The 23,231-nt window shown below is 38.4% G+C and overlaps 1 protein-coding gene across 2 annotated transcripts in view; it reads left to right on the top strand.

Annotated features, from left to right (window-relative positions):
* The window catches only part of efnb2a (ephrin-B2a), a 37,110-nt gene extending 19,413 nt beyond the window's left edge, over positions 1-17,697 (top strand). Inside the window, exons 3-6 of one of the 2 annotated variants that reach the window (XR_015096694.1) lie at positions 6,008-6,100; positions 8,493-8,603; positions 12,799-15,887; positions 16,566-17,697. Coding sequence is in view for 1 of the 2 variants with exons in the window: in XM_086091363.1 (XP_085947489.1) it covers positions 6,008-6,100; positions 8,493-8,603; positions 12,799-13,205 (611 nt within the window). In the remaining variant the exon portion in view is untranslated. Of the gene's footprint in view, positions 1-6,007; positions 6,101-8,492; positions 8,604-12,798 lie in introns of both variants that reach the window. The other variant, XM_086091363.1, reaches the window with a different exon arrangement.
* Positions 17,698-23,231: the final 5,534 nt, after the last annotated feature.

The raw sequence follows: 23,231 nt of genomic DNA on the forward strand, positions 1-23,231 counted from the left end.
TGAACCCATGTTCTCAGTGATGGGAGACAATTGCTCTAAGCACTGAGCAAACTTGACTTGTTAGAATTCATGGATAATGGCTTATTTATTTTGAAAAGTGTCATCTGATGCTGAAAGCTAACATGCATTTAATAATTTCAGTGAAATTATAATGCTTTTTCTGATATGATAGTCAGATGGTATACATGTATATCACTTAGCATAATGGCCACAGATTTATTTGCAAAGTACAGTCAAAGGTGGGATTCAAATCCGGGGCCTCCGGTTATTGGACAATGCACTTTACCAACTGTGCCACTGAGCAGCATGAGACGACGATGGGAGAAGAATAAAAATAAGGTGCAGAGTGTAACCTCCAAGCTTTGCTTGTAGGTGTAATTGCTTGTGAGACAACATCATGTTTTTGTGTAAGTGTGTTTAATATTTGAAGCATATTCAGTGACCCGAATAAACAAAAAACAACAAGAAGAAAAAACCTTGGGCATATATACACGTTTGAGTGTCCATTTTCTGCAGCTCACACTCAAGATCTACTGCAAGGATTTGATTAGTCTTTTGGAGCGAGCACTGGATACATAATTAATTAACCAGCGTTTAATCCTCCATGTCCTCTCTCAATTGCCAAGGAACCCACATCAATTCAAAAGATCTGGATCTCAGCCAATTGGATTAGCACAGCTTTATGTTGATAAACTGTGCAAAGGCTAGACTTATATTACACGGATAAACCTACACAATCAATTCAAGCATATTGATTAAAAAATATGAAGTATGTCTGTATTTGTGTCAACATCTCACTGAAAGACATTCAAGTCTATTTGCTGTGCTAAAAATAAATCCGTGATTGGTCTGTTTCTGTGTGTGTGCGCAGGCTGCTTGACACATGTTGTGTTGCATCTGTCCAACAGGCAGCTTCATGTCTGCAGATATTTCTGTCACTGTGCCTACAAGTGTGCAGGATGTGCTTTCATGCATGCCCGTGTCTGTGAATGTGTCTTTAAGTGGCCACGCTTGCTGCTCCAGTTGGGAGCAAATGAATTTGATGTGATAGTTTGCGGCAGCATGGCCCCAAGATGAGAACCTTGTATGTAAGATTACATTACATGAGCATAAAAGCACAAGATAGAGAGGTCTGTGAAAGAGACATATCGAAAGAAATAGACAGGGAAGTCAAGTGACAGAAGTTAAAAACAACAGGACACAAAAGAAAGAAAAGAAAATATAGATTGTCAGAGAGCGAATACAATGCTTTTCAGACAGAGAAATACAACGTAATCACGTTTCAGTCAAAAGAAAACGCCAGCCCTATTTTGCAAGCTTGACCATTTGAATTGTAATATAAGCATAGTATGAGTGAATAAGGAATATATGATAATTAGGGATGCGCAATAAAAAAAATATATTATTATAAAATAGCCACAAGATGGCGGCTGCTACTGATATCGGCCACTGTCATGAGTACCGATACCTTAAAATAAGACTGGTATCGATGCCTGGTATCGGTACTCACCTAGCCCTAATAATAATATAATGAATTAATACAATATAAAGAATACAAAGATTATGTAATTACTGTATACAGTATGTACGCATAATTATATGTTCATATATTACGTAGTATAAGGAATTTCAACTAATTAAAGGTTTCATTATCAAATTATGAACATGAGCAAACAAATGATATTAATTGTATTTGGTGGTGGTAGATTTGAGGAAAAAATCTCAAATTATTGGATTTAAGACTGATATAAGAGTAGTAAATTGTTATATTATTAAGCATATAACTGACAAATGTAGACCTTGAAATACCTTTTGAGGTGATTGGTAGCAGTAGTCATTAGACAGCTTTGATATTTAAAGTGCCCCATCTTTGGCCTTGCCTTTTCCTAAGGGTCATTGGGATCCCTGAGAGCTAAGGCGCCCCCTGTCACAGGTGATTTGGCAAAGAGCTGTGACGGGCATTAACCAGGCTATAACCCCAGCACTGAGATGATGGCTTCACGCTCCATCGCTACCCTACGGACGGCAATTACGCTTAGTATTTAGATCAGAGCTGTCTTTGTCTCTCTTGGTTTGATCTTCCTGTAACACACCATAATTGTGTCCAGTGTGCAACACAATTTGTCTTTCTGCTTATCTGTATTTCTTGAATCCCTTTGTCTCATAGCACTGCATTTGTTCTCTTCCACTTTGAGGGCCACACCGCTGTCTGTGAATAAAATCCACAAAGTTCAACAATGAAAGCAAAATAGATTCCAGTGTTCATTTGCCAATAACCCACAGAATTAAGCTATTTGTAGAACAAGCTAAAATTTACGGTGTTGATTGTGGTTTTCTGTCCATTGCCAAGTCAACAGCAGGGTTGCTTCAGACTCTCTAGTGAGAAAAATGCAATTACATTTTAAATGTTATCTTAACTGTTTCAATTAGATCTGGCAGTAAACACTGGAGTTATTTCACATTAGCGCATTAGGCATTTGAAATTGCATCTCACAATTGACTGTCTAGTTAAACACACTGTGCTTTCCCACTCTTTCAGTTTAATAAATGCAAGAAAATGAAGTTAAAGATGTTAAATCAAGAATAGCAGGGCGAGGGTAGCGATTGAAATCAAGATTTTATGTTGTTGTTGGTTTTACAGGCGTCTAATAAAGAAAGTAGTGATGGGCATTGCAGTTCTTTTAAGTGAACTGAATCATTAGAATTAATTCATTAAAATGACTTGTTCAAAAGATTTGTTCACTGAATCATTCACTCTCACCTCCTTTTTTGTTTCACTGAATGTTGTAGGTATAAATAGCTACAGAGCACTTCAGTCAAAAAATTAAATGGCCATTTTAGAGCTGTTGGGGGATTTTTTGTTTTTTTACTGATGACCTCTCCTTCTGGCCTTTTTCCCCCACAATTGTGTGCGCGTATGAATGCATGTGTATAATTTTCAATCACTAAACCTCCTACCACATTGGAAGTTTAAAAAAAACACACATTCTTCAGAGGTCCTCCTATCTATCTATCACCAGTTGCCTGCAAAACATAGTAGACTCGTGGTTTGCTATTTTTTATTTTCTCTTTTTTGCACCCTCCTGTCCTTCATCTTGTCCTTCCTGTTCGTAAATCAATTTAGGATTATTTTGCATAAAACAGGTCCACTTTTACGATCATGTACCCCAGCAATGAGGATTCCAGCCTGAGCCCATTCAACAACCACATTATCTTTAAATCTAAGTCTGGCCTGCCTGGCACAACAAATGTTTTACTCTGCATGTAACAGAACCAAAGACATTTAAAACAACCTCAAATTGAAGTACTTTTCCCTGCCATTTTTGGCCTTATTATGGTTTTGACTGTGTAATTGTGGGAATGCTGAAGAATTTGCACATATGGTATTGTGATTTTTATTCTCCACACTTTTTTTGCCATGCAATAAGTCCCACATAATTATTTCGATTTATACAGTTCAAATTTCAACTTGCTTAAAAAATTCACCCCTCCCGGGGTATATGTTGTCTGATTTCACATTACTTACAGTATTGGCACAGTTCAACGTTAAATATAAACTTTTCGCTTTTCATTTTCAATAGGACTGACATTGAACTTTTTCTAAGTCTCACTTTCCACGTCCACTTCCATACATACAAATTAACATTACCACCTGTCTGATACTGCTCAGTGGCGCAGTTAGTAAAGTGCATTGTCCAGTAACCAGAAGGTCAAATATATCCAACCATGGCCATTATGCTAAGTGATATACATGTATAGCAACTGACTATCAAATCAGGAATTGGATTATAATTTCACTGAAATGATTAAATGCATGTTAGATTTCAGCATCAGATTACACTTTTCAAAAATAAATACGCCATTAGCCCTGAATTTGAACAATTCAAGTTAGCTCAGTGCTTAGAGCAATTGCCTCCCACCACGGAGAACCTGGGCTCATCAAACCCTGCTTGGACCACATTTTAGTACATTGGATGGTTCGATACCAACTGACTATCATATAAGGAAATAGATTATAATTTCACTGAAATGATTTAAGCACATGCATTCAAATTTTACCATTCAGCTTTTCAGCATTCCCACGCAATTTCTGCAGAAATTGCACTTTGCCTCGTTAAACCCCAAGTACTCTTTCTGCTCAGTTACTGCCTTGCACCTGTCTGCACAAATGGTCCATGCCATAAACACAACTGTAAAAACATTCCCTCGTGGTGTTAGTCACTCACAAGTCAACATGTTGAGTAATGACATCCAACAAGATTGTTAAATTATTGCGTGTTGTGTTAACAGGTTTATAAAAGCACACACAATCACAGAAGCACAGGCTTGGTCTGTAATGTGCTTTCCGGGCCACTACTAGAAAGCTACAGGTCAGCAAGTGAGAGAGGCATGGGGCAAGAGAATGGAGAATGGAAGGAGGGAGGGAGTCCTTGTTAACATGCTCTTTGTGTCTGCTCCCATCACAGCGAGGGGATCCAGATTAAAATAGTAGCAGAGAGAAGTAAAACAAAGACAAGGGCAAATGGAGAACGAGAAAACTGAGTCTATTTGTTTATTTATTTATTTTTAAATCAGCGTGGATCAGTATCTTTCAAATCTGTCGTGTAATGTGCTTGTAAAAACATCTTCAGGGAAAATAGCTTTAATGGGAGGGGAACATTCGCGATACGCAGGGGTGACAAGCAAAAAGGGTTTCGTAAAGGTGGGGTGTTGTTCACAGAAGGTGAAGGAGAATGAGATATTGGACTAGGAGCAGAGGAAGGGAGGAGTCCAAAGATGGTGGAGGCAGATGTAGTAAATGCGGACCACTGCGCTCTGGCAAGAAGCCAAGCCGCTAAGCCCTGGCAGCTCGTTAGCCTCTATGTTACTGACCTGATAGACCACAAGACCGACTCCCCACCCTCTCCTCGCTCTCCTTCTTCCCTCGTTTCACTCAAGCCAACTGCAGTCCTACTTGGCAGCAGCTAGAGACAGTATACTACAAGTACAGAACAGACAGACCAAGAGGGTCTTGAAATATCATCATAATTAGGGCCCAGACGATTATTCGGCTGGCTGATTTAATCAGCTGATGTTGGTATTTTTGAAATCAGCAAAAAATGGGCCAATTTTGTTTTTCTGACACATTAGCACATTCCCAAATAAGACGAAAATAGACATTAAAAAACCAAACACAAAATGGAAAAAAAAACATCGGACAATTTTTCTCTCTGTTAAACAAATACTAAAGGACAAAGTATCATAAAACAGTTCACTGTTCTCCCTGTAATTCACATATTTTTTGATGTAAGTGTAAAAAGACCAAAAAACAAGTTATTTTATCCATTATGTATTTTATTAATTGGGTTAGAATTTTATTCAGTCAGATGTTGAAATTGGCATCGGTTTCAAAAAATCCATATTGGTCAATCCTAATACAAATAGATTTTTTGGCATTGCATTTAACTCATTCAAACCCAGAAACATATATATACGTTTTTTTTTAATACTTTGTAGTTTTTTTTATGCTAGAACATACAGAAGGCTTTGATGCAGCTTCTGACCTGAAGAGGTCGCTAAAAGCAATGGTAGTTATTAGAAAAAACCCAGAAACATATATATACGTTTTTTTTAAATACTTTGTAGTTTTTTTTATGCGAGAACATACAGAAGGCTTTGATGCAGCTTCTGACCTGAAGAGGTCGCTAAAAGCAATGGTAGTTATTAGAAAAAACCCAGAAACATATATATACGGTTTTTTTTAATACTTTGTAGTTTTTTTTATGCGAGAACATACAGAAGGCTTTGATGCAGCTTCTGACCTGAAGAGGTCGCTAAAAGCAATGGTAGTTATTAGAAAAAATGGCCAGCAGGTGTCAGCAGAGTTTCTCAACTGGCTGTTTTCCCCAAGATAGGCTTGAGGCATGTACAGCAAATACAGACTACTAAGAACACTTGGACCAATTTTTCCCAACCAGATAACTGCAGTAATCATTCTAACCTTCTTCCCATCTCTCTTGCACCGTAGCTACTTCAAATGGCACGATGGAGGGCATCGACAACCAGGAGGGCGGAGTATGTAAGACCAAGTCCATGAAGATGATCATGAAAGTGGGACAAAGTGAGTACCTGTCAATTAGAGTACAGTAAGGAATGGGCAGACACAGTGCTCATTCAATATGAACATTTGTGCAAGATTAAAAAAATTTAATGTCTCGATTAGGCCACACGAGACAGTAGAGCATACAGGAAGGGATATCATGAAGAGAAAGCACATTTAAACGATTGAGCATGCATTGAAAACCTCTGCACTTAAGAACACATGTAATTGTAATCGTTGTATAGATGCACACAAATTGTTACCAAAAGCACCACAGGTTAGCACAATTTTAAAATCAAATCCCATTCTTAATTATTCATGAATCAGTTTCCTAAATGACTTTTCACTTTCTTCAGCTTTGTTGTTGAAAATAGCTTGAAGTCAAGGTTTTAAAATAAAGTATTAGTGATGCTCGACTTATGGAGTTCCATTCCTACAACACTTTGTAACCTGATGCAAACATACCCTAGCCTCATTATTTATGCTCAAGCAGCAGCAAGATCATAAATATTAGTATAAAAACACTTCTCGGCCATAAATTTGAAATAAAATGAAGAACAGTCCCCCAAAAAATCCTGAAGCCCGTCTATCACTGAGGTGGCGAACGTTTGTGGGTGTTTGTGAAGGTAGGGAAAGTTGATTTCTGGTAACGCTTGCTAACCCTAACCATTAACCCCTTGATGCATCAGATTAATTTTGAATTGGGGGTGGGGTGGGGTCATTGTGGGTGCTATTTTCATAATCTAAGATAAATTATTATTAATTTATTTAAACTTAATTTAACCAGATAAGTAAACTAAGAACAGATTATGATTTACAATATCATTTGGCTGCAGACAGAGCAAAAATAAGGCTAAAGTAAAAGTAAAATAAAATATAAAAAAATATAGACACAAAACATAAAACAAAACAAAAAAATGCTCAAGTTGTTTGAAGCTGATAGATACAAACAGAGCATGATTGAAATTTCCATTTATCTGTCCATTTCCCAAACCACTTATCCTCACTAGGGTGATTGAAATCTCCATTAATAATAATAATAATAATAATAATTATAATAATAATTAGGGGTGTCAAAATTAGTATGTTAATTTTGAGTTAATTTAAAGCTCCTTTAACGATACAATTTTTTTTAAATGCGCGATTAATGACCGCCCCTTACTTGGAAAGCCTGTACTGTGGGAATTCCAGTCGCAACGCAGCAGACACGTCCATGTCAAAATTTAGCAGTAATACATTTTATAATAATGCATATATTTGTGGAGACTGTGTGAGCTGTCAGCAACGTCTTACAAATGCAATTATGCCATCTAGTGGCAGAAAAATGACCTCAACACAAATCAATACAGTACATTTTAAATTTTAACCAAATTTTCTGAAATAAATAACTGTATCAGTGACTAAAAGATGCAGCCATATTTCTATTAGATTAACATTTTTTCCCAGTTTTATGTTAAGAGTATGAAAACGAAAAAAATATTGTAAATTTTATTGTACATTTACAACAAATATAAAATGTGTGATTAATCGTAAGTTAACTATTAAAGTCATGCGATTAATTATGATTAAACATTTTAATTGCCTGACACCCCTAATAATAATAATATAATAAATATTGGATTTTTTAAAAGGATGGATTACTTATTTGGTAAAGCACTTTGACATTAAGTTTTAGTATGTGCTATATAAATATTTTTTGTACCTTTTTTGAAACAATAGAAACAAGATGTTATCACGAAGTAACAGTTACAGCTAATTTATGTTTTTAAGTTATGCATACCCAAAAACTAGTATTGTTCAATTTAATCAAAAAAATATTAGTACAAATTACTCATAAAAGCATACAAATTTATACCAATTTCACAAAGTTAAATTGTAGTACTTTTTGTTAAACTTTGAGTATTGTGTACTTAATTTGATTATTTTGAACGTTCATAGTGTAACTTACAGAGAGTCTTCATCATGGCTAATGTTTTAAAATGAGTTTGAATTATATTTGATGGTTTTGGAAATATAGTTTGTGATATATTTATTAAGGTTTAAAATACTTCATACAATATGCACAATTATAACTTTTTGTGGGAGTGGTGAGCGTCAATTACTCGTGGTTTATTACTATTCACAGCATTCGGTTTCTCACGCTAATAGCCTGGTATTTAATAATAAGTAAACCGATGACAGACTATAGCAACTTGGAAAAAGACACAGATGAAACCAAACAAACACAGGGTGGCAGGCTACGCAAGGTAGGAAAGGGTGGTATTCTTAAAAAAAAGAAAGAAAAGTGGTGGTTTTCATCCCTCATTATTTTGATATACTATATAAACATTTTGTCTGCGATGGAAATACTCATGAGATTAATTTAAGATCTGTCCTTAAAAGTCAAAAACATATATTGATTGTGTTTTCTCAGATCCTGCTGATCCTATTTCATCCAAAGACAAACCCACCAGGGTACCCTACTCTCCTAAGCACCCAGACAGCAAGGACAACCACAAAACTAATGAAGTGCTAGAGAAGCCAGGTGAGCTGTCAATTTAAATCATGTGAAAATGCTAACTTGAGTGAGTGGAGAATTTATTTAAATAATTTGGGATTACAAAGGAAGTGCTGGAAAGAAAAGGACGGCAATTAACCAGTCTGTAATTGAATGTTAGCCATTAACATGATCGGCATCTCTGGCCTCGTCACTCTCAAGGACTTTAAAGTCATCATTATGCTGGTCCACTCCATACAATCCATCATTTAAGTGACATTTTCAGGAAAATGAACTGTGCCATCTTTTTAACCTCGCTACATTCTTGTAACACTAATTTTTGAATAAAAGCAAAACTAACGTATCCACATGCATGCATGACACATTTCTTTTGAACTTCATTTAAAAATCCTATAAGAAGGCTTTGCTTTAACTACATTATATAATATCCTGTGCTATCATAAAAAAAAAAATCCCCCTTCATGTCAGCTGCTACCAGGAGCATATGGGAATTAGAGCGGAGTGTATGAGGCAGTATAATCTCCTTGTACAACAGCAGAAGGGTCCTTGCTTTTGGGCTGCCTGCCATCTTGTATCAAATCTTACCTCAGTACTACCGTAGACAGATCACTTTTAGGCCTCAAGAGATCAGCAGATAGCATAGACACCAGGCAGCACCTGAGCACACCAAGTCTTCGGTACTGGATGTAAACCATTTTCAACATTTACAGGCTCATAAAGGAGGACATTTATCTTTTTTTTTGTTCCCCCTTTTCTATTAGGGGAGGGAATCTTTGACTATTTCATGAAGAGATTCAATTAAGATTTTTTTGGGTCTGCGATCAAAAGATTTTTGATTCAAAATGATTTGATTGACAAATGTATCTTTTCACAAAAGCTTGTTTTTCTCCTTATTTTTTCCATTTTCACTTGCTGTCACTTAAATTACCTATTTTCAAATGGTGATTACTAAAAAACGCAATAAGGTAGAATCATACTTTTTTTCTACTGAAAAAATTGAATCCAATCTTTCATATGGTAGCCACCATGTTAATGTAATCATAGCACACAATATTCTGTTTGCGTTGAAAGATTAATGAAAATGCTCGAAATGGCTGGCACTGTGGGTGTTGTTTTTTGAATAACGTTTGGCAGTAAAAGAGTTAAGTTTTGAATTGTAAGGAAAGTGGGTTTTTTCTACAAAAACAGTGCATGGACCACAACTGCTAGTCTATGTAGCTAGCTATAAATGTTATCGCTTTTTACAGTGGTGGTGGCTCAGGGTGTCGTTCATCAACCAGAAGTTCGGCTGTTCGATCCCTGCTCAGTTATGTGTCGTTGTGTCCTTGGGCAAGGCACTTCACACACATTGCCTCCAGTGCTAATCACACTGGTGTATGGAAGGTGCGAATGTTTGGTGGTGGTCGGAGGGGCCGTAGGCGCACACTGGCAGCCACGATTCCGTCAGCCTTGCCCCCTAGGGCAGCTGTGGCTACTTAAGTAGCTTACCGCCACCACAGTGTGAATGTGTGAGTGCATGAATAATGTATCCATTATGAAGCCTTTTTGAGTTTCAAGAATGAAAAGCGCTATAAAAATCTGATGCATTATTATTAGTATTAGTATAGCTTATCAGACAGCAAACACTCCTTAAAAAAAGAGTCCAATGCTGGTATCTGTTTCACCCTGTTCCATTCTCATTGACCGTACAGAGTGGACTTGTTTAGCTTGTTTCCCGAACATAGCTAGCTCAAGGCTAATGCACAATGGAAAGTGCTATTGACTCGCTAACGCTAATTAGCATGCTACTCGCAGCACTTTTATCACTCAAAAGAACAGCTATTCATACAGAACGCTTCAAGAATGTTTACAGAGAAGCATCTTAACATTACTCACCGGCATATGCTCTTCCTACACTGAAAAAAACTTTTGTTTTATTTGGCATAACTTGATCGTGACTTTTTCCTTCTACTCTCTAATGTGGCTACAACTTAACAGTGTGTCAGAACGTGCGGAACCACACTGCCCCTCGGTTGCCAAATCGTGTACAGCATGAACAGGGCTCTTAATAAAAGCACACACAAACAAGGGCAAGACAGTAGAAAATTATTTAAATAAAATCGATTTGGGGACTTTTAAAATTGATTCTGAATCATAGTAAATTCGATTTTTTTGGCACAACCCTATTTTCTACCCTCTTAAAATTATGGTCCTAGCATCTAAGTACCATTTTCCTCATTGACCACAACTATATACTATTATATACTACTTAGATGCTATCAAAATACAGTGGAACTTCAAATTACGGATTTAATTGGTTCCGTAAACCATTTGTAACCTAAAACATTCATAAATCAAGGTAAGCTTATCCATAGAGGTTGTAGCTCCACTTTAGGCCAGAGGTGGCAGTCACACACGTACAGTCGGCTACCACGTCAGTGATTTGTGATTGGATAATCAGAGATGCAGATGCCTCCTAATACAACGGATTCCCGCCCTCTAGTTTTCAGTTTACTGTACAGCAATGTGTTAAGCACATTGCCAATGATAGTTACTTAGTGTGAAGTTACTCAGCAAGAAGCATAACATAGATCCGTCTGCTCATCCATGCAAAAACTGTTTATATTCCGAAAACAGTACGTAAATAGAGGTAATTTTTCTATGACAATTTTGTGCGGAGCTCCAAGAGATGTTCGTAAATTGAGGTTCCACTGTAGGTATCAAGCTTGTCCTAGTTTCTAACGTCTTCACAGGCGAATGGCGGCCAATTAAATCTGACCCTTATAGAAAAGCCTTCTATTGTTGATGTTCTTTAATTTCAGCTCAGTTTGAACAGTTTTCATTTTTGCCATGGTACATTTGCATTCCACAACATTAAAACTAGAGCTGTCAAATGATTAAATTTTTTAATCACATTAATCACATTTTAGAATTTTGATTAATCCCGATTATTAATTAAAAAGGCTGTTTTGGCAATATTTTTTGCCCGCCAAATTTGAAGAGCACCTATTATGTGTTAATTTTTTTTCTACATTTAATGTTATGAGGACGTCTTCAAATGTTTTTTATCTACAGCACATGCTCATCCTCCTCTTTTTCTAATGAGTTAATTATTTACATCATTTAAATGGGAGAAAAATACTACATATAGATTGACATGAACAAATATTCTGAATGTCATTCGCAAACATTTATTAAATGCTTTTATTATTTATTGCTCAAACACAACCTGTGCCACCTTTAATGTAACCATCCGCTGTCAGCTAAAGGATCATTTGCGGTCAAAATTAACTAATTTGCTCCCAAAAATGTATATAACTTTCTATTTTAAATATTGCCATGGTCCCAAAAACGTTTTTAATGAATAATAATAATAATAATAATAATAATAATAATATATATATATATGCTAGAGCATACAGAAGACTTTGAAGCAGCCTCTGACCTTAATAGGTCGCTTAAAGCAATGGTAGTTATTACAAAAAATGGCCAGCAGGTGGCAGCAGAGTATAATAGATCATCCAGGGCCATGTTGCAAAAAAGCTCCTTTCCCCAGTGTTTTAAACAGGTTTGTGAAAAATTATTTAAGTTAGCTTTATTCTAATGCTAATTGCTGCAAAACGGAAAGACATAGAAATATACTTTTTTTTTCCTGGTGAAAGAAGAGACTCTAATCTTTCTTTTGGTAGGTTTCATGTTTTTATAGCAATAGAACAGAATATTCTGTGGGCCTTGCAAAATCAGTCAAAATCCAGTAAAAAAAAGTCGTGAGCGAAGGAGATTGCTTCAGTGAAAATAGCTGCGAGTGAATGAGTTAATGGGATAATTCTTTGTGATTAATTAATTAGTTAACGCTTTAACTTTGACATCACTAATTAAAACACAAAGCTTTTCAGAATAGCTGTAACACATATGATGGACAATGTTAGTATAAATGTACATAAGTTATCCCATATTTACTCTTATAGTATTGCAAAGCATGGCTCATGCTCCTGCAGCTGGAAAATAGGAACTGTGCCCTTATCAGGTGTGTAACTAGGGAGAGGGCTGGGCTCAATGTGCTTCAGAGCCGTAAGAGATTGTAACTGAGCACATCTCTGTCCGTTCTCCTCGCGAGCATAAAGAATTTAAATCTCTTGTCTTCCTTCCTTGTCTATTGTTTATTAAAGGTTCTAGGTTGACTGAACCTGACAGACACAAAACTACCATATTTACCTCATGCTTCTCTTTCCCTGTCTGTCAGGCGCAGCATCCAGAGAAAGCGACACCAACAACACAGGCGGGAAGTCGTCCAATATCATCGGTTCCGGGGTGGCCATCTTTGTCAGCATCGCCTCAGGCAGCGTCATCTTTATCATCATCATCATCATGCTGGTGCTGCTGCTGCTCAAGTACCGGCGGCGTCACCGCAAGCACTCGCCGCAGCATGCAGCTACGTTGTCTCTGAGCACTCTGGCCACGCCTAAGCGAAGTGGCAGTGGCGGGAACAATAATGGCTCTGAGCCCAGCGACATCATCATCCCGCTCAGGACTGCTGACAGCGTCTTTTGCCCCCACTACGAGAAGGTCAGTGGCGATTACGGCCACCCGGTCTACATAGTCCAAGAGATGCCACCGCAGAGCCCTGCCAACATCTATTACAAAGTCTGAAGAGGGACCTTTAAAAACATGAGACGTACTGGATCACTCCCAGGGTAGAGGGGGAAGGTTCATGGTTTCAGCTGGCACAGCCTCCATGCCTACAAACAAACTCCTTCACCCTTTTTCTCTCCTCTGAAACTGTCAGAAATACTTTTGTTGTCAACATTAGATTAAAGCGACTTCCTCTGGTATGTTCAGGAGGATTGGCAGAGGCTTGAGGAATTGCTGCTGCTGCTGCTGCTACTTTCTGTGGCTTCGAGGAGAGGAGGAAGAATTTAGAGATCTTTGCCCAATCTTTTCCCCTTTTCTGGTTTGTGGCTCGCATGTTAGGGAGCTTGATATGCAAGGTCAGAGAGGTTCGAGAGATGCAAGTGTTACTTTTCTTTAGATGTGATAGGAAGGACAGACGGCATTATGGACGAAAAGAGGCTTGTTTAACCCCATTTTGGGAAAATATCAAATGAGCTGGGAAGAGGCAAAAGATTTGAGCCCGGAGGAAAGGTGACAGAGAGGATGTCGGCTTGAACATGAACTCACAAAGTGGCTGCCCTCCCTTGATGTTCACTGGCTTCAATGACTATTTGGCGAACAAGGAAAAGGGGATTGGTTTTTGCACCCATCCTCTCTGGGACTTTTTTGACTGACTAGCAAATATCACCCACACTGTCAGACACAAATACGCCCACCCACTACTACGCACATCCATCAATGCCAACTGTTTCGCTTTTTGTTGCGGATTCCACCAATTGTCCTCATTCTTCGATATGTTTTCACCAAATCCTACTTTCATGCTACTTGAAGGTTGTATCCAATATGTATCCCATCCGGTGTCAAAACATTCAATCACATATAGCTTTCATATCCTGGGGTAGATGTGTGCACATAGGGGTTGATTTCATCCTTGAGCACATAATTTTCTATGTAACATTCAAACACAAGTGAGAGTAGCAAGTGTGTTCAAGATAGAGAGAGGATGGTTGTGAGGATGTGTGTGTCTGTGCAAAGACATGCCTGGAGAGTGGAAGTGCTTTATAAACAAAAAGCAGCACTTTGAACCCTGTTTTGGTACCTGCATTCTTCATAGCAGTCTAGTACGGAAGAGGATTAGGGCCAGTGAAGAGAAAAAAAAAGGTTGGCAGGATTCTGACTTCTCAGAATTCTGACTTTAATCTCAGAATTCTGACTTTAATCTCAGAATTCTGACTTTAATCTCAGAATTCTGACTAATCACAGAATTCTGACTTTAACCTCATCTGACTTTAATCTCAGAATTATGATTTAAAAGTGAGAAGTCTGACTTTAAGGGTTAGGGTTAGTACTAAATGTACTAAAGTGAAAATTTTGACTTTAACTTTAAACTCTAGATTAAAGTCAGAATTCTGGTATTAAAGTCAGAATTCTGAGATTAAAGTGAGAACTCTCACTTTAGAGTCAGAATTCTGAGATTGAAGTTAGAATTGTCACTTTAAAGAGAAGAGAATAAAGTGAGAAACCTGCCAACCCTTTTTTTTCTCTTCACTGGCCCTAATCCAGTAGTCTAGAGATAGACCATGATAATGAAAGATTGGATAAAAACTGTATTCTCACAGCGTTAATAGTAACGACTAACCTCAGCTCCTCAAAACCTGAGCTTTAAATGGGAAATTGTTTAGGGCAATAAGAAATCCAATTTGCCTTAGTGTCGTTTTTTTATTTATTTTTTATTGTATTTTTTACATCGGATGAAGAAAGGTCATGATACAACAGAGGTTAGCATAGCTGTGTGAAACAGCTTTAGGTACTGTACCGTTTACCCTAAACTTCTGAGGACAGAGCATCTCAAACCCAAATCAGTATGGCCAGTGCTCCCTTTTTTTTCTAAAGCAGGGACATACGCATCCATTGTCACTGTTTCTTCATTTTCATCTTAATTTTTAAGTCTTGGGGTTTTAAAATTATGTTATAAGAAGTCCAGTGCATCATTAAAAACTCAAATGAACAATATAAATATGAGATTTTATTTATGATAGATACAGAGCACAGACAGGTGTTGGCATGGCAAGAGATGATAATATATATGTGCACATTATGCAACTTAGATATTTTATTATTTGATATGCTTCAATTCCTGCAATTTCACAAGATCTCCAGGGGAAGCAGGGCCAGGTGAGGGAATTGGGACCCGTGGCTCTTATAGAGCAGAGTAGCTGTGTCTCTAACTCGCTCACTGTAGCATAAACTGTACAGTATGTCATGAACACCCAGTGCCCCTAATTTCTTCGCACACATCCTTCATGTCGTTTTTGCATGTGTCTATGTGTGTGATTGTTCAAGTTTATATTTCAGTGATTTTACAAATCTTCAGCTTACAATCGTGTTTGTTTTCTGAGTGTATTGCGCCCCATTTTCCTCATGAATCACATCAAATTTCACCGGAAAGCCAAGCCTAGTATAATGAGGTTTGTGCCTCTAAGAGGCCACAAAATCAGCAAATATGCAATTGTTATTTATTTTTTTAATCAAGTCTGATAAATATATATATAGAGAGAGAGATAAACACTTATGGGAAGTGTTCTTAACCACTGAAAGAGTTACAAATGACATACTGTACAGCAACAAAGTGTGTCAAACAAGCCTGCTGTTAGTTTTATTCCCTGCATATTTTTTCAACAATTTTTGTTTTATATGGGGTTCCATTAGTGCCAAACATATGTCTTTGCGCCTATGTCTTATGTCTTTGGGCCTGACGTGAAATATGTCTGTGTCTTATCGAACGTTGAACTGTCCTTGTGTCAATGCTAAGTGTATATGTATGTGCCTATGATAGGCGTATATGCTGTGCATATGTTAAGTGTATATGCTACATGTCTATGCTAGGTGTTCATGATCGATGTGTATGCTAGTTGTATATGTTACGTGCCTATGCTAGCTGTATATGTTGGACAATGTCGTTGCTACTTGTTTACCTTGTGTCCTCTGGATGTGCCATTTTGACAATGTGGTTATGCTTTGGTACCACGGTGGCACCAGGTGCGGCGCCCATCCTGGTACTCAAGCTTCCAGATCGGCTTGGAGAGCTCCGTTGGCCGAGGACGGCATGCTACACCAGCTCCAATCGTCAAAGTACGTTACGTTAAAGCACGTTAATGGGGCGTAACGTACTTTAACGATTGGAGCTGGTGTAGCATGCCGTCCTTGACTCCTCTGCACCTAGCATATACACGTAGCGTATGCATATAGCATATACACCTAGCATATGCATTAGCATATGCACTAGCATATACGCCTATCACAGGTACGTACATAAACACCTAGCATGGACACAAGGACAGTTCAACGTTCGATAGACAAAGACATGTTACGTCACACGCCTATAGACATAAGACATAGGCGCAACGACATATTTTTGCCACTCATGGAACCCCATAGTTTTACCGTTGTGCAAAAGTTTAGCTGTGAAAAAACAATTAGAAATGTATGACAGCGCAACAGGTATTTGAGAAAGGTGGGAACAAAAAGACACATATAACAAACAAGCTGTTTAGTTGCTGTGTACTTGCAGCAGAATATGACAATCTTATTAGTTTCTTTGAATCTGGCGTCCTTTTCTTAGCGGTCACTTGAATAACACTCTCCAAAGATTGACCAGATTTGGTTTGAATGTGATGAAATGTCATAGAGAGGCCGTGAGAGTCTTAGCAAGTCAGAGAGGAAAAGCACGTCATGTTTATGTGAAATGCCTTGCTCGTATGCTCAGCCCTTGGTCACTTGACTCAGAAATTTTGCACCACTCTTCTGTAGGTAAGAAACTGTAAATACGTTAATGTTTGTATTGTATATGGATCCTGGGTTGTTACAATAGCCTTATTCACCTTTTTAGGAAATTAAAATAAATAAAAAAAGGTTCAGAAAAAATGGAATACACTTCGGTAAAACAGAACATACTACTTTTTGGTAAATAGCTTATGTAAATATTGATGAGAACACAAGAAAACATTTTTATAAACTCTTAAAGTAAAAGGTTTTGTATAAAATTTGAATTTTTTGCAATGTATTTTAGCTAGCGCTCAATGGAAATTGTCCTCCCACTCCCTTCCCTTTTGCACTGTTTCCATAGTAATTTGGTTTGGGGGAAAAATTAGCAAAAATTTGCCAAACTGACTGCTGCATATTTGTGCCATAAGTGTGTACCATAAATATTTATTGATTAGGTTTTTTTTCTTTTGCATTTTTATTTTATTTCAGTCCAGTTTGTCAGTAACACAGTATTATATTTGAATTGTTTTTTCTTTCTTTCAATCTTGTTTTTCTGTTGTCCTGTCATGGTTAATGGGTGGCTGTACCCCTTTTCTCATTCCTTGTCAAGAATGAGTTGGATAAGTTGTGAAAACTGGTTTTAATGTTCAAAATCTGATTTAAAAAAAAAAAGGAAAAAAAATCAAAGTGAGGATATATGACACACATTCCACCAGTCTGTTACAAAATGCAAACTTTTTCAATAAAAACAAGTTTTTCCTATGGACATGCCCTCTAGTTGTTTTTGTAGACACATTAAGAACATCTTTTTCTAATTTGATTGATTTTTATATATGTAACGTATGCTACTGTGTATCTAGTATCAGAGCAGAAGACTGACCAGTCCCGCTGAACAGTTGCACTACATTTTTGTGGATGGTAAAACTTTTTTAAAAAGACCACACCCTCACTTATTTGGTTTTGTTGAGAAAATAACCTGCACACAAATAATATTTCTGTGTAACATAATCCAATTATATTGTTCCTTTAAATCTGCCTTCTCATATTTCCTACGCGCGCACACACACACGCACACACACACACAAAGTTGTATTCTGTTGATGGCAAAAACATGTTGTAGATGACGATTGTTGTGTTCACGTCGGAACAGACCTCAATGTCTGTCCTTGACGCATTCAAACCCCAAAAAACGTATACATACGTTTTTCAATACTTTGTTCCTCACTCCCAAAAACTTATTTATACGTTTTATTTAAATGTTTTTTTTATTCATGCTAGAGCATACAGAAGGCTTTGATACAGCTTCTGACATGAAGAGGTGGCTTAAAGCAATGGTAGTTGCAGGTGGCAGCAGAGTATGAGATCAACCAGGGCCATGTTGCAACAAGCTCTTTTCCTCAGTGTTTTCAACAGGTTTGTGAATAATGATGAAACTTTATTCAAATAATCATTGCTGTAAAATGGAAAATGCTAGAAATATATTTTTTCCTGATGAAAGAAGAGACTCTAATCTTTCTTTTGGTAGGTTCCATCTTTTTATAGCAATAAAACAGAATATTCTGTGGGCCTTGCAAAATCAGTAAAAAAAAAGCTTGTCGCTGGCTGGGTCTCTGAGACGAGATCACACCGGGGGACTATATACCTCGTAATGCAAAGGTAAAACTTGTTTATCATGCTAACTGACTTATTTTTATACAGTCCGTTCTATATTGAAATGCTGTGATGATGGATACGTTAGTATGGAATAAATGACTATTGTAGTGGCAAGCTATGCGGTCATTTCATGAATATGACCGGATCCAGAGTGAAAAACTCCAAGCACAAAGACGAAATCCCCCATTATTAAACAGTCAAATGCAATTAATAGTTTTGAAAAAGGGGCATTTTAGAACTAAGCTGTGTGTTCGTGCCGTTGGAGTGGATGCTAACTATCTGGCTCGTTAATGTGATTTACAACACGCAATTCGACACTGTTACAATCTTTGTTAGAGTGTACGTTTACTAGTAAAATGTATGAACATTTATCCACTAATTACAACATTTATCTTTTAACCTTGCAAAAAATTATCGCTACAAATCCGTGAATACTTTGTGGGCTGTCAGTCCTTTCTGTTGATTGCTGCTATCAATCAACGTCTTTATTAGTAGGTATGCGATAAAAAGCAACATTTGGTTTAATCCTTTGTCTGTCTGTACAACCGGCCGCAAAGGAAGATATGACCATTTTAAAAGATAATTGTTGAGATAAAGGGCTTTACGCTGTATGAGATTCAATGGTTACAATACAAGCAAGTGGCTCTTTTGCCGTCCAGTGTCCCCGAGGAGGCGTTCCCATGAGCTGTGACGTCACGTGCAAAAGGTCAATATGTTTTCTGAGACTGTGAGGACTGCATAAGAAGCATGGATTAATTAATGTCTTGTGGAATGATGACATGTACACACCTATGCCCCTTCTCTGCCATTGTATCCAGTTGCATGTTATCCACAATCTACTACCGCGCCAAACAATTCGTCGGCGCTGTCTTAGGCGGGCATTAACAGGAGGATAGGGGACTAGCGTAACGTGATCACTAAACTAGCTGCACAATTGAAAAGCAGCATCGCCCACTAATTAGTATGGCTAAAATCTCAACCAGTGGGGATGCTGCTCACGTGTTTGAACCCGCGACTACTCCGGGCATTGCTAGTTTGTTAGTTTGTTTACACACCAAATTATTATATTATTATAAAAAAAAGCCTAGTGACACCACTGAGAAGACACTTTTGCATATTTTATTAATTAAAATATGCACAAATACTATCTCAGTTTTAAAATAAGTTGATCATTTACCGGTGTGTAACCCATTAAATTGAAATTACTGTATTCATCTCGCCTGGGGGTATGCGCTTCTAAATTAAATCAAAATGAATAATAATAATTGTCTAGAGATCATTGAGCGACAGAGGGCGTAGTCAGCATGGACCATCACATGACAGCTCCGCCACGCCGGCTACACCCAGGAACATCAACTGATAAGACACGTCACAACTTTCAGTTTGACAGCTTCTGAGGAAGGCGGCAGTCATTGCCGAAACTAGTGAAGGTAAAGCGCAACCTTTTTTTGTCTTAAAAAATAAAAAACACAATAATGGAACAAATAGCAAAATTGTCATGTTTGGAAATGAAAGCAAGTGCAGCAAATGTTTGTTTTAACAATCCAAATGAGAACTCTTATTAGGGCATTACAAGTGATTAGTACGTTCGCATCAACACTGACTTGTTGACAGACCCACTTCCTTTCCTTAACCATTTGGGACTGCACTAAAAATGGCAACAACAACAAATTGCAAATAAATATTGAGAGGATGTACGAATGATTAGAAAAGTCCCCATTGCTTCATCTCTGGTCAGCATATGACAGCTGAGCCTTCCAAGATTTAAGGTTTAAAATAGGGATGTTCGATACCACTTTTTATACCGATACTCAAATCTTCAGTACTCACAGATACCGATACCAAGTGCCGATACCATTAGTACTTATGATACATAAAATTTCCAACAAAACAATAACAGATATATATATATTTTTTTTTAAAGAAAGACATACACTATATATCCCAACAGCAAATGTCCTTAAAATTTAATGAAATGAATGCCAATTATATTTTTATTTATTTATTTGCTCATAAAAGTCATTTTGCATAGAGCACACAATAAAATGATTTTTTTTAAATCGATAAACAAGATGAAACAAATAATACAGTGACCAAGAAAAAAAAGTCCCAATAAAAATATGTGGTTGTAACTTATTTTTAAGAATGCAATTCAATACAATAGAGCTTCAAGTAATTTGTTAAGAATCCCTCTAGCTGTTTAGTGTGTGATGTTTAAATATATCTTGTTTTGAAATCCATGCTTTTAATTTGGAAGGCTGCTCTGTATTTCCGTTTCATGTTTCACGGTCTTCGTTCGTTACAAATATAATGTAGTATGTATAAGAGCTATAATTAGCGTCTGCGAGGGCGGTAAATGGCACAGTTCCATTTTTGGCACCGCAGCTCGATGACGTTAACGAGGCAATTAAGGGCACGGAAAACGTAAAAGAGCCAATTAAACACGGCGAAGTTATGTGAACTACAAACATAACACACATCGAACAACAGATATAGGTGCTATTACTCACATCAAGAGTACTTACTTATTCTCAGTAACACCGAAATGGCTTTCCTGGAAGTAATGAAATGAACAAGTGTTACGTCACAAGGAGACACACAGGAAACAAACAAGATGGAACAAAACTTTCATTTTTTTTTCTTTCTATAAAGAGCTCAGTATTGTTCATTCGGAAATGTCATCATCATTGCTCTTTATTTTACTTTATTTTTTTATTTATTTTTATATATATATATATATTTTTTTGTATGTGGGTGAGTATGTGTATGTGCGTGCGTGCGTGCGTGCGTGTATTTGTTAGCTCACCAAAAACCTATTAGAAAAAAATCCCATACCGTTCACCTAAACCGAACACCGCCGTCAGGAGACCCGAGGGGACCAAAGAAAACCAAGGAAGGTGAAATCCAGCACCGACCAGACACCACCCACCGGGCCACCCACCAGAATTCTTCCCCAACCCAAGAAACATCTAAATTCCAACAAATCCAAAATAAAAATAAAAAAATCAGGGAGACCTCAAGAGACCGAAGGAGAGACTGAGGAAAGGAAGGAAGGACAGACGAAGCCGAGTGAGATCCACAGACACCAGCCTCCACCGATTCAATGACCTGAGGAGGAAGCAGATTGTGTCTGAGTTTCGATAGATGCTGGTGTGGTGGATCTGGCATGCATGAAAATCTCCACCAAAGAGGGGAGCCACCCAGGCACCGGCGCCGAAGAGGGGCCGGACAGCGGAGCGGAGAGGGCAGCCGCGCCCAACCCACCCCCCGCCGCGTGGAGGGACGGAACACCGGGGGCAGAAGGGGAGATGGGGGCACCGGAGGACGGCCGACACCCCCGAACCCCAGGCCCAGCGGGGAAAGGCCCCGGTCGTCACCCCAGCGTTCTTTGTGAAAGTTAACCCCTGTTACTGAGTCCGCCAGCTCGCCGACTGGCGAACTCTACCCCTAAACCGTGAATGTGACCCCACCCAGTGTATATACAAGTGTGTGTGTGTGTGTGTGGGGTGCATTCAAATTAGGAGCAGGTGAACCGGAGCCGAGGGAAATGATATTCCCACGCTCCGATCCACCCGCCTCCCAAGCATGTTACTGAGTGTATGTTGTGCATTAAAAAAAAATAGATAGGGGGGGGTGGGGGGGGGCACGGACAGGGGACCGCAGCACTGCTCTATACCGCGGTCCCCAACAGATGGCACCCCCACAAGCCCCCCCCCCCAGTTGTGTGGTGCATTAAAATTGGAGGGGAGTTGTAGGGTGAAGACGGTGTTTCCACCCTACCCCACCCCCCAAAGTGTGTTATGTGCCCTATATGTCTATAAAAGGCCCCGAACCGCGTCGCCGGGCCCAGAGAGACGGACCGCCCCAGACACCAGGGAAAGCCCCGCAACGCAGCACCCCCCAAGAGACCCAGGGAACGGCCAAGACGCAGCCGCCACCCAGCAGCCAACAGAGGGGCAGACCCGCCCACGCCCAGCCAGGGGGGACAGCACCCACAGAATTAACCCACTGGCATGCCGTGAATCCGAATATCAACCCCTGGTGCCCATCAGAGGCGAATCCGCTCGATCCCGCTGGCAGCAGCCGGGTTCCTGACTATAAAAACACAACCATTAGTTACAAATTGCAAAATACAGAAACATCAATGCAAGTTATCACGCTGCTGTGGCTCTCGCTAACAGGCAGAATTAAGTAACCAGGTTTAGGTTAAAAAATTCTATATACGTAGACCATGTTACTTTAAATTTTGACATTTGGTTTTTATTTGAGGCAGATATTTTTTCCATTAAAATGTGATTTATGAGGAGGTTAGACCATTGGTCGATATTCAGAGTTTGTTTAACAAGAATTGTTTTTTTTGCGATAGTAAGGGCTACAAGTATAGATTGAAATTGTTTATGTGGTAAGTCAGTTGTTGTTAAGTCACCTAGCAAACACAAGTTTGGAGAGAACGGTATCCTACAGTCCAAGACAGCGGAAAGTTTTTCTAAGACTTTAGTCCAGAAACACATAACCGGAGTACATAACCATAAAGCATGAAAAAGTGTCTATAGTGTTTTGTAAACACTGGAGACAAATGTCGGAGTCTGAGAGTCCCATTTTCTTCATCATATATTGAGTAATGTATGTTCTGTGAATAATTTTATA

The sequence above is a fragment of the Leptonotus elevatus genome, chromosome 12, assembly GCF_054856555.1.
Source record: "Leptonotus elevatus isolate MCC_2025b chromosome 12, RoL_Lele_1.0, whole genome shotgun sequence".
Lineage (NCBI taxonomy): Eukaryota > Metazoa > Chordata > Actinopteri > Syngnathiformes > Syngnathidae > Leptonotus > Leptonotus elevatus.